Source organism: Pteropus medius, unplaced genomic scaffold, assembly GCF_902729225.1.
Source record: "Pteropus medius unplaced genomic scaffold, Ma_sr-lr_union100, whole genome shotgun sequence".
Classification (NCBI taxonomy): domain Eukaryota; kingdom Metazoa; phylum Chordata; class Mammalia; order Chiroptera; family Pteropodidae; genus Pteropus; species Pteropus medius.
In genome coordinates this window covers 1-16,119 of record NW_024348527.1, presented here as the reverse complement: position 1 = coordinate 16,119, position 16,119 = coordinate 1, and the positions used below count along the sequence as shown (strand labels likewise).

General features: G+C 36.5%; 1 protein-coding gene, 1 non-coding gene and 1 pseudogene across 5 annotated transcripts in view; 2 read left to right on the top strand and 1 right to left on the bottom strand.

Moving 5' to 3' along the window:
• LOC120616361 (long-chain-fatty-acid--CoA ligase 4-like) overlaps window positions 1-15,333 on the top strand; it is a 66,370-nt gene extending 51,037 nt beyond the window's left edge. For 2 of the 4 annotated variants that reach the window (XM_039879690.1, XM_039879687.1), the window contains 7 exons: window positions 4,862-5,101; window positions 5,342-5,519; window positions 7,190-7,299; window positions 7,419-7,557; window positions 11,557-11,707; window positions 11,853-11,976; window positions 15,183-15,332. In XM_039879690.1, the coding sequence (XP_039735624.1) occupies window positions 4,874-5,101; window positions 5,342-5,519; window positions 7,190-7,299; window positions 7,419-7,557; window positions 11,557-11,707; window positions 11,853-11,976; window positions 15,183-15,269 (1,017 nt within the window). In that variant the 5' untranslated portion in view covers window positions 4,862-4,873 and the 3' untranslated portion in view covers window positions 15,270-15,332. Of the gene's footprint in view, window positions 1-4,572; window positions 5,102-5,341; window positions 5,520-7,189; window positions 7,300-7,418; window positions 7,558-11,556; window positions 11,708-11,852; window positions 11,977-15,182 lie in introns of all 4 variants that reach the window. The other 2 variants (XM_039879686.1, XM_039879689.1) reach the window with 2 other exon arrangements.
• TRNAN-AUU (transfer RNA asparagine (anticodon AUU)) lies at window positions 14-86 on the bottom strand. Its single transcript has one exon. It is a non-coding gene; the product is annotated as a tRNA-Asn (tRNA).
• Window positions 5,699-5,817, top strand: LOC120616387 (uncharacterized; annotated as a pseudogene).
• Window positions 15,334-16,119: the final 786 nt, after the last annotated feature.

Genomic DNA, 16,119 nt, shown 5'->3' with positions numbered 1-16,119 from the left:
AGACCATGGACCGTGGCCCCACTGGGGAGTGAACCCAGGACCTTCTGCATAATAAGCAGACATGCTAACCGCTACACTATGGAACCACGTCCTCATTTTCATTTTTGTGGGTTTTTGTTTGTTTGTTTTTGGTGGGGGGGCGGGGAAGATCTTAAAATTCTCTTCATAAAACAAATCTGATAATGGTACTCCTTTGATTACAAAATCCAGTGGTTCACCACCAACTCCTTTCCTTAGCAGGGCATATTGGCTTGCTTCTTTCCAGTTTGGCCACCATCTGCTCTCGAGGACTGGTTTTTAAGATGAAAGAAATAATAACCCATTATGATACTGATGGGAACGATTCAGTAGAGCAGGAAAAATTAATGAGGCAGGAGATAGAGGGAAAAACTGGTAGAGCAGCACTGACAAGGTGTCATGCATTAGTGAAGGGGTTGAACTTAGCTGAGCTGGGAGCATCACTAGTTCATCCACTGTCACAGGAGTGAAAAGAGCATATGACTACAGATGTGAGTAGGTGGGTAGACAGCAGCGGGAGTCTATGGAAATTCTCTTCAGACTTCTTTAGTTTTCTCAGCAAAATAGTAAGCCAGGTAAACAACCGAGAATGAGGATGAGGAATGTTGGTGTTCTAGAGAGAGAGAAGAAAATATGAAACCCAAGAAAGTGGGCCATTGCATGGACTAGTAGAGGGCAGTAGGGCCCACTTCAGGGAGCAATCATGGATTTCAAGGGGAACATTCAACACAGGTTTTTCTCTAGTGAAATTTAGCTGTGTGGGTATAGGTGCAGATTGGGTGGAGAATTGGATTTAACCAGGTTGTGGTTTAGCTGAGTACAACAGAGAGAGGCGAGAAAGTTGTACTCCAGGGACTGATTATTATTGCCCATGTAATTGAAGCTGGATGAGAGGAAAGATTCTCCCAACATTATCATGTAGTAGCAACCACAAGCAGTATTCCTGTTTTACACATGATGCCCCTGATAACAGAGCTTTTCAGTAAGAGGTTATATAACTTGTTCAAAGTCACACTTCATAGCAGACACTGAGGTGTTGAATACAGGTCTCCTAACTCAGTTTAATCCATTTACCACTCAGGATATCAGACATTCTCTCTTTAGAGAACAATTCATTTTCCCTTAATATGATAGCAGATGTTTAATCTTCAGTCACAAAATCATCATATGCATGTGTCCCTTAGAGTATAGCTACAATCTATTAAAGTTGACTCCGAAATAATTCAATTTTCCCCTTGACTTGGATCATAAAATTAGAGCAGCATTTTACAGAGAGCATTAAAGCATCTTCTACACTACTTGCTCTTTTTAAGATACATCCTATACTGTTCTTCCTGCATCCATTTGCTCGTTCATTTGTTCTCTCTGATAGGACTGTCATTTACCAATCTTCGCCCTTTCCTTTTGAAAACATAGGCATCCCTCACACCCACCTCAAATACTGTGTTTTTTGTGAAATCTTTCTGGAAGTTTCTACTTCCTCGTCTCTTTGCTCACCTACACCCCCAAACTGGATGCAGTTTCCCTCCTCTTTTGAATACCTTTTAGCATTTTGTTCTTGCTTCTCTTATGGGATTCATCATATTCTACCTTATATATTTGTGAACTGATGTCCCTGCCCTTCCCATATATATAACCAAATATGTACATGCTTATAAAGAATTCAAAGCATGTTTTACTCATCTTTGTATTAAGTGCTCAAAACTCACAAATAGTAGGTGTTCAAATATTTTTTTAATGAATTTATCAATAGATGTGAGTGTAACCCTGGAAAACCTTTGACAAGAAAGGAATTTTAGGCAAAAATGGGCAGTCTGGCTGGTAGGCTTGAAACAGCAGCGGACTTGGATGGGCCTCAGTTGCAATTTGCACTGTCCTTCATTTCTTCTCTGTGAGATAAGGGATAAGACAATATCAGTGGTTAAAATATTCAGCCGAACTGGAGGTTCCAAGGAGTCCCTTCAGGGGCTGTCACAGCTTCTCTATCCTATGAGGATCAAGTAGAAGATATTTCCCTACATCCAAAACTTAAGGCAAACATGTATAAAAGATTGTGTCTATAACAAGGTGAATGACTAAAAATCATACAAAACGACTGAAATCCAACTAGATTATAAAGCACTTCAAAAGCTGTTTTCTGCTTCTTTACATGTCTTCAGCCCCAAGTCTGACAATTTCTCAAGTGAGGGTGAGGTGCTACTTGCCCCGTAGGGGCATTTTATCAATTTTGAAGACTTTCGTTTGTCTTCTGGTATTGTCCCTGAGAATTTATATGTTGAAATAAGTAGTATTTTAAATTAATTTTTTTCGATACTCCTTCATATTATCAGTAAGGATTATTATTTTTTTTAAATTATGTGTGTAGGTAGGTGACTATACCTTAAGGTTTATAAAGGAATATTATACAATTTTTGGTATAAGAAAGATGTTGGGTTTGAGTTTGATAGTAGTTGAGAACTATTGGTCCATGCTCTATGCTTAGGTGCTTAGATGTTTGGAAACGATGATATAATCAAGGACCAGAATGAGTGGTAGACATTTCAAGTGGTGGAGAAAATTAGAGAAAGAAAGATTTGTGGATTCAGGTAGTAATGAAATGTCTGTTGGAGGAGAGGATTGTTAGAGGGAATCTTGCATATTGAGGACCAAGCACTGTGATAGACACTTGACATACCTTATCTTGAAGAAATGAATGACTGGACTTATCAGAGAGACCGAGCAATTTCTAGGTAGGGTAAATTATAAAATTGGAAGTGGAAGGGCCCCAAGAAATCATCTAGGCCAGAAATTCTTAGTTCACGGTTGATGTCACCCTTTGGGGTACATGTATACATTTCATGAAATTTTGTGTAATGTTTTGCATATCTTTCTGAGGGGAATTGGGTCCATTAGATTCTCAAATGGGCCTATCACCTCTTGAGAAGTTAAGGGCTACTGATCTAGTCTGATCTTAAGCTCAAACAGATAGTTTTGTTCAAGGTCACACAGCCAGTTAGTGACAGAGATGGGGACTGACCCCCCAGGTCCTTTTCACTTGTAGTTTCTTCCTCGTTTCACTACACTCAGTTGAAGGATGTGAACAAAAGCAGAGGCAGGATTAAGCTACCATGTAATTGGTGTAAAAGCAACTACCCAGGGGTCAATAGTCTGCTTATCTATTTGCACAAGAGTTATGGAAGAATGGGCTTCAGTTTGTCTTCCCAAAGTGAACTAATAATTAAATTTTTATGGTTGAAATTCACTGCCACTCACCAAAATAGCTGAAGGCAAACTCCCTGAGTGTCCCTGAGGCTGTTTCTGCAGTTCCTTTCCAATTGATACAGTTCTGACCTGCAATGGCCTCCACTTTCTGCTTAATCAAATCAAAACTGTTTTGCCTTATTTGTTAGTTCCTTAACTACTGTAGCCTATTTAGCCAATGAGTACTCTATGCCCCAGTCAGGCTAATGTCCTTATTGTTGGCACTCCCTACTCTCCCAAAGTCCTTTCATTCTTACCTTTGTTATTTTTCTTAATGTGGTTCTCCTGCTGAGAATGCCCTTCTTTCTCCTTCATTTCCAGGTCCTTAATTTAAGGTCCAACTTAAGTCTAATCTCCACGGAGCCTCCCCTAGTTATTACTCTTGGCCATTTTACACTTCCTCTGAACTCCTGTTGCATTTATTGCTTGCACTGCATACCGTGGCACTTAGTTATTGGAAATGCTTCAGTGGTCACCTTGGGAGAGGGGTTCTAGGAAGTCCTGGATGTAACTCTGGACATCCCTAATCCTTGTTTCCGCCAGACTGATTTCACTTTCGTTTTATGTATGGGCAGTCTGCATGGGTTTTTATTTGATGAAATGGTTTATCTGCCCCTCACCCCTCAAAAGAGTTTGAAAACACTGGATCTGTTGTGTGCTGATTGCCTCATAAGTGCAAGGTCCAGGACTTACATTGCTTTGAACTTAACACTCTCAGGCAACTGGTACAATTTTGAGCACAAAGTGGACACTTAGGAAATGGTTTTATGATTGTATTCTCAAATTTGGGGATAGGAGATAGTGAATAGCATTACCTAAGAATTTTACCTTAATGAGGAACTCAGTACTTCTGGGTTGATCTTTGAGAAGTAAACCTAAATTGGTAGATAGGTTTTCCCTTTTGCATACAAAACCAAATCCAATTTAAACCTGTCTAGTTTACCATACACATATTAAGAGAAACCTCATTATTGATTGACATTCCCTACTTTCCCAAAGTTTAGCCCAACTTAAAGTTCATATTCATGAATTCGTGTAAATATTAAACTGGTGTTACTCAACTGTCTTACAAATGATGTGCAGAGTAGCAGTACACCTAAAAACCTAGAAAAGATTAAATTCAGAAGTTTATGGCAATGATTAAAAATAGTAAATGCCAGTCTTTCAGACCAGTTATTTCAGCTTTCTGTATCAAATCAATTATTATAAACTAATAAAGTCTTGAGTATTTAAATCAGTGGTGCTGCCAACTTTTTAATACTCTTTTTTTTTTTTCCCCCTGCTCTCTGCCTGGTTCACTGTCTTCACCTACAGGTGTACTTTATTGTCGGCTTCCAAAGATTACTAACTTTTATCTATCAGTAAAATCGAATTGTCTTGGCTATACTGCTATTCTTACTGCTGCTTCCATTATTGCCTTCTTCAGCAAAATAAGGCTTTCCGAAGCCAAAGAATAACAAGAAATAAACACCGTTTTAGAAGCCTTGCCACTATGAAACTTAAGCTAAATGTGCCCACAATTATTTTGCTGCCTGTCCACTTGTTAATAACAATATACAGTGCCCTTATATTTATTCCATGGTATTTTCTTACCAATGCCAAGAAGAAAAACGCTATGGCAAAGAGAATAAAAGCTAAGCCCACTTCAGACAACCCTGGAAGTCCATATCGCTCTGTCACGCATTTTGACTCGCTAGCTGTCATAGACATCCCTGGAGCAGACACTCTGGATAAATTATTTGATCATGCCGTATCCACATTTGGGAAGAAGGACAGCCTTGGGACCAGGGAGATCCTAAGTGAAGAAAATGAAATGCAGCCGAATGGAAAGGTTTTTAAGAAGGTAAAGCATTTTTGTGCTTTTTATTTTCTTAAGAGGAGGGTACATTTTACTTTATCATAAATCAAATGCATTTTAAATACTCTTACATTGCATTATATTGTTGTGTAAATAATTCTTAGAAGGTACCAATAGCTTTTGTATATTCCCTTAAGGGAAATTTTAGAGTTTGTATTTCGAATGGTATTTTAATTGCTTGTTTGAGTAAATATACTAATCTTAGGGAATGTCTCACTTTAACAGTTAATTCTTGGGAACTATAAATGGATGAGCTATCTTGAAGTGAACCTCAGAGTGAATAACTTTGGTAGTGGACTTACTGCATTGGGATTAAAACCAAAGAACACTATTGCTATTTTCTGTGAGACCAGGGCCGAATGGTTGATTGCGGCACAGACCTGCTTTAAGTACAACTTTCCTCGTAAGTGCCTTGTGTTTTTGGAGGGGAAGAGAGAGGGCTTTGCCTTACATGTGAAATTGTCCTGAGATCCTCTAGTTTTCGAAGTAGGTGTTCTTTAATCATTTGCATAAATTATTTCTGTAAAACACTATGTAATGTAGTTAAAAGATATCTCATAACTTCTGTTAAAGATAGCTTTGGTCTACAGCCATGCTACTCCGAACAAGCCCGATCCTGTCTGATTTCAGAAGCTAAGCAGGGTTGGGCCTGGTTAGTACTTGGATGGGAGACCACCTAGGAAGACCAGGTGCTGTAGGCATAAAAAATAATAATAAATAAATAAATAAATAACTTTGAAGAGCTAGTATGAGATTTGACAGATTAATGGATAGAATTTAGAATTTTACTTCTTAAATTGGAAGTGAAATTGTACCTGAAAGATTTAAGGTTTGGGGGCATTTTTAGGAAGTTACCCACAAAATAATGACAACAAAAAAAAAATCATTGCTTAGGATAATTCTAGTTAATTTCTTTACTTCAAGGCCTCTTATTTGACTTTTTCCATTTTACATGTAAAAGAAACACATGGCAGCTTGAACTGGCATTGGGTATGTTGGCCAGAAAGTAAAATTGGGTGTGTTTCTGATTCTTATAGCCATTGTGAAAAAAAAAAAAGATTTAAAAAAATTACCAGTCCAGTACCTGTCACATGCTAAGTACTCAGTTATTTGTTGAATGAAATAGAACACTACAGGAATGGTGTAGGAATAGAGTTTGCATTTCATGACTAGTTAGTCATTTCAATTCCCACACAGATTAGTGACCTTCAAGCCTAAATTGAGGGGGCAAGATCTACTCCTTAGGAGCTATCAGAGTTAGTTAAATTACAAATATTTATTGTAAATATTGTAAATTGAACCCACTAAAATAGAGTTAGTCATTTCATGACTAACATGAAAATGATCCCCTATGTACCCATCACCCAGCTTTAACAATCAACAGCTTGTGAAAAGCGGCTGTTCTTAACCATGTTGTTGTTTGAGTTACCAGCCTAGAGCTGAATTTCCAAGTCTGACCTAAGTTTAGCAGATATCCTCTCATTCTAACTGATCTCGGTTTCAGTTTGTTTTCTTTTTCTGATAGCTCCTAAGGAGTAGATCTCCTTGCCCCCTCAATTTAGGCTTGAAGGTCACTAATCAGTGTGGGAATTGAACCCACCAAAATAGTTTCTTAGGAGGAATGAAAACATGATTCATGGCCTATCTTCTGACTTGAAATCCTCAAAATCTGAGGAATCTCAATTACTTATCTGTTCTTTGGTGCTATGACCAGTGAAAGCGTGTGTCAGAAGAGAGCCCTAGCTGGGATAGCTCTGACCTGCATTAAGAGTTCGGCCAGAACCTTTTCTCCTTGAGAATTGTAATTGACTGATTTTCGACCAGTTGTGGCACTTCCTGTATTTCTAGGTTTCATCAGGTTTAGAAAGTTAGAATCCTGAGAATTCGTGAGGAAAATTTGGGGGTACCAGGAAGTTTGAGGCAAGGTTGAAGGGTAATAGCAGAGATGATCAAATTAAATTATAAAATGTCTTTTTTGTCTGTGAGTGTACCAATCATTAAAGGCTGACTTAAATACTGTCATACCAAATAAATATTTGTAATTTAACTATTGTGTTTATTTTTATTATGTAGTTGTGACTTTATATGCCACACTTGGCAAAGAAGGTGTAGTTCATGGGTTAAATGAATCTGAGGCTGCCTATCTGATTACTAGTGTTGAACTTCTGGAAAATAAACTTAAGGTAAATATGAAATTTTCTTTTAATTCATGGTAGTGTTATCTGACAGGTCAGGAAAGTATTCAGTAATTGAGTTTATTACAGGCCACATTTAATAGCTGGATTTTCTTTCTGCTCAACAGACTGCACTGTTAGACATCAGTTGTGTTAAACATATCATTTATGTGGACAATAAGACTATCAATAAAACAGAATACCCTGAAGGATTTGAGATTCACAGCATGCAATCAGTAGAAGAGCTGGGATCCAAGCCAGAAAACTGTAAGTAAAACAGTTAAATTTATTCATCTATTCGAGATTTGTTATTTCCGTAGATTAGGAAAAGAAGTGATGTGAGTGAAAATTGTAAAGTTCTTTGATTAAAAAAAGTTTAAAAATGAAAAAAAAAAACCGTGAAGACCATATATGATTGAGATTTTCCTTCCTTTCTCCTCAAAAAAGTAACCACTGTTTTAAAATTTACTAAATAGTGGAGATACACTCAATGCATCAGACTTTATGGTGGTTGCTGCCAAACTTTTTTCAAATAACCTACTGTAACTGTCCAATTTGGACCTCGCCTGAGGAAAAGGTCTCAGGCCTTCCATTTACTAAACTGTTTTTAATTCATAATTCTAGTGATGTTAATGATGTCACAGAGGATGCAAAACTGTTTGCCAGGATTCATGCTTGGATTTATTCTACCACTGAAGTGGTAGTTGGTATGTCATTTGAAACAAGTAAATCTGCCTTGTAGCAAAATATCAGCTGGTCATCAGGACGGAGGGTTGAGGAAATTAAATACTTAATTTAAATAGTTTTTCTTTCATGTTTAATGTGAAGGTCACGACACTCCACTAGATGAAGAAAGGAGAAAAAATGTTGGTTGAAGCTTTGTTTAACTTTTGAATATTTATGACCATTAGAGACTGAACACATGTTTGAAATAACAGGTGTCAAGTATAGCACTCTACCCCTTGTGGAGCATAGCAGAGAGGCTGAGATTTTACCTACCTTGCAAACAAACAAATGAGCTTGCCACAGTTCCTTGGAGATACAAGATTCCTGGGTCAGAGATGAAGTGTTTTACTCACAGAAAGAGCAGTACCCAGGGTATCAGCTTTTGTATTGCTTTCCTGCACTCCAGTCTCCACAGGGCAATGCAAAGAGGGTTAAATGACATCTACACATGCAGTGGGTTCTGTTATAGGAGAGGAACTCTGAGCTAAGGGAATCTGAATCTTTTATAATGGGCAATAAGCATGCCTATCCTATGCCCTGGATAGAGAGAGATTATATTGTATTAGACAGTAAGCATGCCTACTCTTTGCTCTGGAGGGAGACACTATTCTCGATTTTCCAAGGCTGTTCACTGTGGAAACATCCTTGAAAAGATTGTCTGGAATAAAGTCAGTACCTCTACTCACAAAATGTGCGGAAACTCAAGAGACCCACGGAGAATTGTCTCTCAACACGAGGTTGACCCTGCAAGATTGGGGTAAACTTGACTGGGAAGTCCTTATTGGTAGGGATCTGTTGCCAGTTCTGATTCACCAAAGGATGTCAGCACAAAACTATGGGGGTATTGGGTTCTCATAATTTTGTGGGAGCAATGACATGATAGAACACATATTCACCTAGTTCCACTCATCTGTACATTAAATAAGATACACATATTCTTTGTGGTACTTTATCTGAGTAGATACTTGTTATGATGATAAGAAGTAAAGTGTCACATTGTGTACTTAGACTGAGAGAATCTTAACCTATCTACTGCTTCTACATCCATTAGTCTCCGGAGGAAGGATCTAGTTCCTACATGCTTGGTTTATAAACTCTGCAGTAGAGATCTTTAAAGAGCATTTACATTAGCCAATTTAAGTATAACTTATCTTTGGTTATTTCAGTTGGTAAATCAAAATCACACTGTTTCAAATTTTCATTTTAGCTGGTACATAAAATTATAATTCATTTTCATAAACTGATTTAAAAAATAGTTTATTTTATAGAGCAGTTATAGAGTCACAGCAAAATGAAGGGGAAGGTACAGAGAGTTTCCATATACCCCCGGCCCCTCCTCCAATACATAATCTCCCCCATTATCAACATCCTTCACCAGAGTGATACATTTGTTAGAATTGATGAACCAGCACTGATACTTCATAATCGCTTAAGGTCCATAGTTTACATTGGGGATCACTCTTTGTGTTGTACATTCCATGGGTTTAGACATATATAATGACATGTATCCACTATTATAGTATCATACAGAGTATAAACTAATTTTTAAAAATCTAACAATCTTGTTAAGCTTTTATTTAATTCTGATAATATACCCAGGTATTCTGGACATTTGGTCTATTCTGGAAAGGAAAGGAGGTTACTAGGTTAGCATGATACACTATCTTGAAGTGCGTTTAAAACTTAGCATGTTGGAATTTGAGAGTCGAAGTTACCTTAATGATCAAGTTAATAATAACAGGATGCAAGGAAACTCAGGGAGGTGATGGATATGTCTACTACCCTGATTGTGGTGATAGTATTATGGGTGTTTGCGTAAGTTCAATTAATTAAATTGTATATTCAAATGTGTACGAGTCTTTGTATATCAGTTATACCTCAATAGAGCTATTATAAAAATAGGAACAGTTTAGATATATATTATTTCTTGTAAATAGCACTGTCGTCAATTCAACCTAAATTAAATTAATAGCAAGAAGCAAACTTATGTCACATGAAAACTTTTAAATATGATATGTACAGTGTTTAGACTTTTAGATTATGTGTATTAGCACTTAATATCGGAAGTTGTAGTTTTGCTCAATTTTTTGTTTAGTTAGTATTGTGGGATGACAAAAAAGTATGTCTGTAATAGCAATTCCCTTTATTAATAGGCTAGAAGATACTTTTAAGTAACAATATTTATAGCTTTTTAAATTATTTTCTTTTTCTCTACGTATGACTGTCCTAATTATATTCGTTGAAACCTAATTTGTTGTCTGTTTAACCTAAAAATGTTGAACTCATATCTTTTTTATTTTGTTTTTCTAGTAATTCATTTTTATTTTATTTTTCAAAAGCATGCATCCATAAACTGTAAGGGAAATAAATAGGTCCTTACAATAGATAGTTCGATGAGCATGACTCTAGTGCACAGGCTGGCAAATTACAGCCTGCCATCTGTTTCTCTAAGTAAAGTTGGACTGGAACACAGTCACATCCATTTGTTTCACAGTTGTCTATGGTTCGTTTCACTGTACAACAGTAAAGTTGGGTAGTTGTGATAGAGACCATATGGCCCTCAAAGCCTAAAATATTTATTGTGTGGCCCTTTGAAAAAAAAAAAATCTGCTGACTCTACTCAAGATGGCTGAACATAATCTGTTGGGAAGACCTCTCTATTTTCCTCCCCTAATCATTCAATAAACAGAGATCTGGGGCCCAGAACCTTTAAGATGATTAAACATTCTTATCTTCAGACAGAATGCTGAAAGAAGAGTGAAGTTTCGATACTATTTAGATATTATCTTTGATAGGGAATGGAGTATAAACCCCTCAACATGGTCTCTGTCTTTTGATACCCTAAAAGTCCTCTTCAATTTTTATTAAAAAGAATCTATGTATGGTCTGATTTACATAGGGGAAGAAGTACTAAATCTGGAAGACCCAAAAGAATGTGTTACATGTATAATGATATTCTAATTCAATATCTCTGGTTTAATTGTTTTAAAATAAAATTATTTTTGTAAAAATTTAAAAAATTAATCAAGTCTAGTGGTTTCAATCAGGGGTATGTGGAGCTTTTGATCTATTCCGGACATACGGAATCAGAATTTTAAGAACTAGGATCCAGAGATGGTATTTTATTTAAGCTCCACAGGAGATTCCCAGGCATACCAATGGTTAAGAACTATTAATCTAGTCCCAACCGACTCATTTTAGAGATGAGAAAACCCAGGCCTGAAATGCTAATCCACAATGTCCTTACCTTCCTGATTCTCCAATGTCCTAGAGATTTTTCAAACCACTACTTTGTATACAACACTGTGGAAAGGCATGAACAGGCAGGGATTAGGGTACATATCCAGAAAATGGGCCAAGTTGAGTTTGAAGTTCTCATTGCAGTTAATCAGAATTTAATAACTTTTTTTCTTTTGATTTTCAATGGGGAGACTTTGTTTTAAATAATTTATCATTACGTCAAAATCTAAAAATTGTATCCTTGTGTAGCAATTTCACTTTTAAACTGAAGAAAAATGTGGTGCCTTTTTATTCATTTAGCAAGCGTTGCTCCAAATAGACCAACACCTTCGGACATGGCTATCGTCATGTATACCAGCGGTTCTACTGGCCGACCTAAGGGAGTGATGATGCATCATTGCAATTTGATAGCTGGAATGACAGGCCAATGTGAGAGAATTCCTGGCCTGGGGTAAGAACCATTCGACTTTCTTCTCAGAAATCAGAGCTCATGTTCACATTTTCTAAACTCGATCTATATTAAAACAATAAGGTTATTTATGTTTCTAATTTACAATAACTTTTTAAGATTGGCTAAAATATTTCTCTTGTTTTAGACCTAAGGACACATACATTGGCTACTTGCCTTTGGCTCATGTCCTAGAACTGACAGCAGAGATATCTTGCTTTACCTATGGCTGTAGGATTGGATATTCTTCTCCACTTACCCTCTCTGACCAGGTGACAAACTTTTCATTATATTAGCATGATCATATTAAATGCCATTGTTTGACTGAGAACATACTACTAAAACATGAGATATTTTAAGTCAGCTAAAACTTTTTCCATGATTTCAAAAAGAGTTCCCATGAGCAATATGTAGCACTAGTAAATAACCTTGTGTATTTGTTAGCATTGCTTTATTTACATATTTTATAATTATTTTGAAACCAGTAATTACTTTCATCTTGTCTTTCTGTATTAGATTTTTATTTTGGAAAGCTAGGAGAGAAAATATAAATATACTGAGCTTCTTGGGGTTTTAGGGGAGATGTGGTAGAATTTAGGCCCAATTTTTCTCTGAGTTTTCTCTAGAGTTGTGCTGTCCAACACAATAGCCACTAGCCACATGTTGAAATACAGCTTAATTTTAATCAAATCAGAAAAATTTAGTTTCTCAGTTGTTCTACCATATTTCAGGTTCTCAGTAGCTACATGTGACTAGTGATTATCATATTGGATAACACAGATAGTGAACATTTCCATCATCGTGGAAAGTTCTGTTGGATAGCACTCACTGCAACATGTCCAAAGACAGCTCTCAACTTTCTACCCTGAGTCAGGCTTCTCCCTTCACCTTCTTGTTCATAGCTGGAAGCCCAACAGCAGGTACAGCTAACTCATGTTTTTAAGCTCATTTGAAATCACACGTGAAACCTAATACCTACTGTCCACAGTCCTGTATAATTTCTCCTTTGGAATAGTGGCTATAGAAAAGCTTCAACCAGACACTGTGGCGGGGGGGTGGGGGAAGCGAGCTTCTCAGGGAGCTGTGGAGTTCAAAATGCTGAAAGATAAACTGAGTATAGATAGGAATGACTTGATTCCCTGTGCAGCTTCTTCTACTCCCATCACTGGAGGCCCAACTGTTATTTTTCAGAACCCCAGGTAATGCTGCCTTTTATTTGGGAGTTTTGGTTGCACATTCATTTGGTAAGAAGACGTGCCCTTGGCATTCACAGTTAGAAACTGTAATACTTTTTTTGTAGAAATACCATTTTAGGGAGAGATTAGGTAGGTTGCGTAATATTAAGATAAAATAAGTAAGTAGAATTTTTTGAGATTTAATTGGGATTGCAACCATCTATTTTTTTTTGGTTTTGTTTGGATGTAAACTTAAGGTGCACAAATCTTAAATGTACGGCTTGATTAAATTTAACATACATATATAAACTTCTGTGATGACACCATCTAGGTCAAGAAAGAAGGAACAGTTCCAGATCCCAGAATCTCCCTTGTGTCTCTTCCTAGTCATTACCACTGTCCTCCTCCCCCAAGGATAATACAACCAACTTTTAAAGTGGCTTTTCCATGAGAAAATGTTTTTTGTTCTAAACAACTACTACCTACTTTGTACTTTAAGGAGTATAACCTCTTTGTAAGATGGAAAGCTGCTGTGTTTCACCAAACCACTCAGCTAAAAGTTCACATTTAAAATCCACTAGAATAGTGGAGAGAATAAGTAAACTAACTATGAAGTAAACTAATAACAGGACTTGATCTAGTAAAGTCAAAAGAGTCCTATGAATAAGACTGGGACTTAAATTGTAAAAAAAAAAAAATGTTGAAAAATCTGTGATGATTGCATTTGATGCATTGGTAGTCAGTTGTTCTTATGTTCAGATGTTTCCAGAATGTGAAATATATTTCAGTAAGTTTTGAGTATGATTTTTTTCCTACAATGGGGAGGTTCAGAAGCTAGAGACTAGCAACCTTTGTTTTCACTGCCTTTCTGATAACAATAGCCTCAGCGTGAGGAAAGTGGGGCAATTGGAGTCTGTTGCTGGTCTGACTTCATTCTTGCTCTCTTAGGCAAAGTAGTACATTAGAAGCCTGTTACAAAAGTGTTGGGGGCATTCACACCTACCTTTTTAATAAACTTTATTATAAAGAGTCTCAATCAGACTAGGAATCTAAAACCCAAGAGTCTCCCTCACATAGGAAGTCAGAAAAAGGTAGGAGACCAGGGTACCACATTGGAAGCCAGCAGATGATAGTGATATTGTTGTAACTAGGGTCACTGTGATCATAATAAAGACAAGAACTGGAATATTACTAAGAATTATAAAGAAAGCCAGGAAGGGCTCCTTGGGGCTACTGCTATTTAACTGCTCTCTATAGCAAAAACCGGTCAGCAGTATGTGGAAGGCAGCTCTGACTTGAAGGATGTTAAGAGCCCGTCTTTTCCTCTATGGGCCATAGAGGTGTGCATGTGCAGTGTAGGTTTCCATTCACAAATGTGAACACCCTTGCACATACATAAAACACAAGGGGTTATTTTATTTTCTCTGTGTCTTAAAGAAAAGTAGGATAAAAACTATTGAGTTCTACTAGCAGAACCTTCTATATGGCAGAGCTGGTGGTACTAGTGGATCACACTGGCCCCAAGAGCTGGGTTTTTTTTTAATTTTGGGTTTTGTTTTTATTTTTGCCTGTCTTGGCCATGGCCAACACGTGATACAGCTAAACTTATAGCCTAATGAACCACATTATAGCAGATTATTATTTTTATCTAGCTATTTCAGTGGGCAGTTATCAATTTTTCTACCTACAGATCTGACATTTGAAATCCCAAAAAGTATTTATGTGCAAAAGAAGAATCGAAAAGAAAAAATATATACACATTTACACATGTATGTGCATATCCCCCCATGGTCACTGGCAGTGTCTTCAGGATTTTGTCAACCAAAATGTTATCCAGTTAGTATTTCTGTATGTTAATTGATATTCATAGTGGTGACTTTGAGATGTGGCTTTGCCTTTTGGCTAATCAAATTAACTTATAATTATCTTCAGTTTTGTTTTAGTGTCTGATCCACCTTAGTTGAGGTGTTTTGTTAAAAACAGATAGTCTAGCCTATGTTTGATGATAATATTATTAATAAGAATGCTTCATTTACCAAAATATCCCTTTCTCCTTTATTCTGGATTTGAGTTTCCCCTGTATGGAAGGCTGAAATGTGCTGGAAGAAAGAATACAGGATAAATCACTAAAGCGCTTACACTTCAGACTTAAGATTATGATAGTTCTAACAGATAACTCGCAGAACAGTAGAAGATCAAATTCTATGTGTAAATTCCTGCCTTTGTTATTGTTAATACTTGAATTATAACATTTTTTGCTAAGATTAGTTGTCCTGATCCTATTTAATTTTTCTTTAATGTAGTCCAGCAAAATTAAAAAAGGAAGTAAAGGAGACTGTTCTGTACTGAAGCCTACACTCATGGCAGCTGTTCCTGTGAGTAGAGTATAAATGGCATTTATTGCTTGCATTTGGATTTTTAAAAAAGTAATATTAGGTATTGTATATATTTTTAAAATAATTTTACTTTGTTGAAATTATGGCATATGTGTTGCTTAAAATAAATCTTAGTATAGAAAAGATGAAATGGCAGACTTCTGAAATGTATGTCTGGTAGTGTTTGCTGATACTTGAACATTAGGTGATAAAAATGTCTGAGTTCAAATTACCTACTGTGAGGATTGGTCATAATATTTTAAAGGTAGACTATACTCTAAAGATCATTTTGTTTAATCGCTTAGTTAAAAAAATGGGGAGATGCAAGCCATCCTGGAGAACTGAGGCAGCATATCCAAGGTTAAGGAGCTGCTTAGTTACAGCTGAGTCTAGAATCCAAGCCTCCTGACCCTGGTGGTGATTTGATTAAGAAAACTGTCATTTGAGAGAGCTCCCAAAGAAAAAATATATTAATTTTAGATATTCAAAATCCTTATGTGAAGTACTGCCTTTTACAAAGATAAGATGTTACATTTTATAGCCTTGTAATGACAGATTCTAAAATATTTAATGCAATGTTTCACACTTGTATAATCAAATCTATTTTACCACTTTAAGATTCAGAAACTTCAGCGGGGCTACATATCTCTACTGCTTGTATTACGATCAAATTTTAAACCTTATCCCAATATCTTTCACAGAATTGTCTTTGCACATGGAAAATATGAGATTAGATAATGAAGTGTTCAGTCCAAGTATTTCTAAGAATTATAGATGGTGTACTTTGTATTTTTTTTTATTATGGTGACATTGATTAACGAAACCCAGTAACTGTCAAGTGTATAATTCAACTGCAGGTTATATA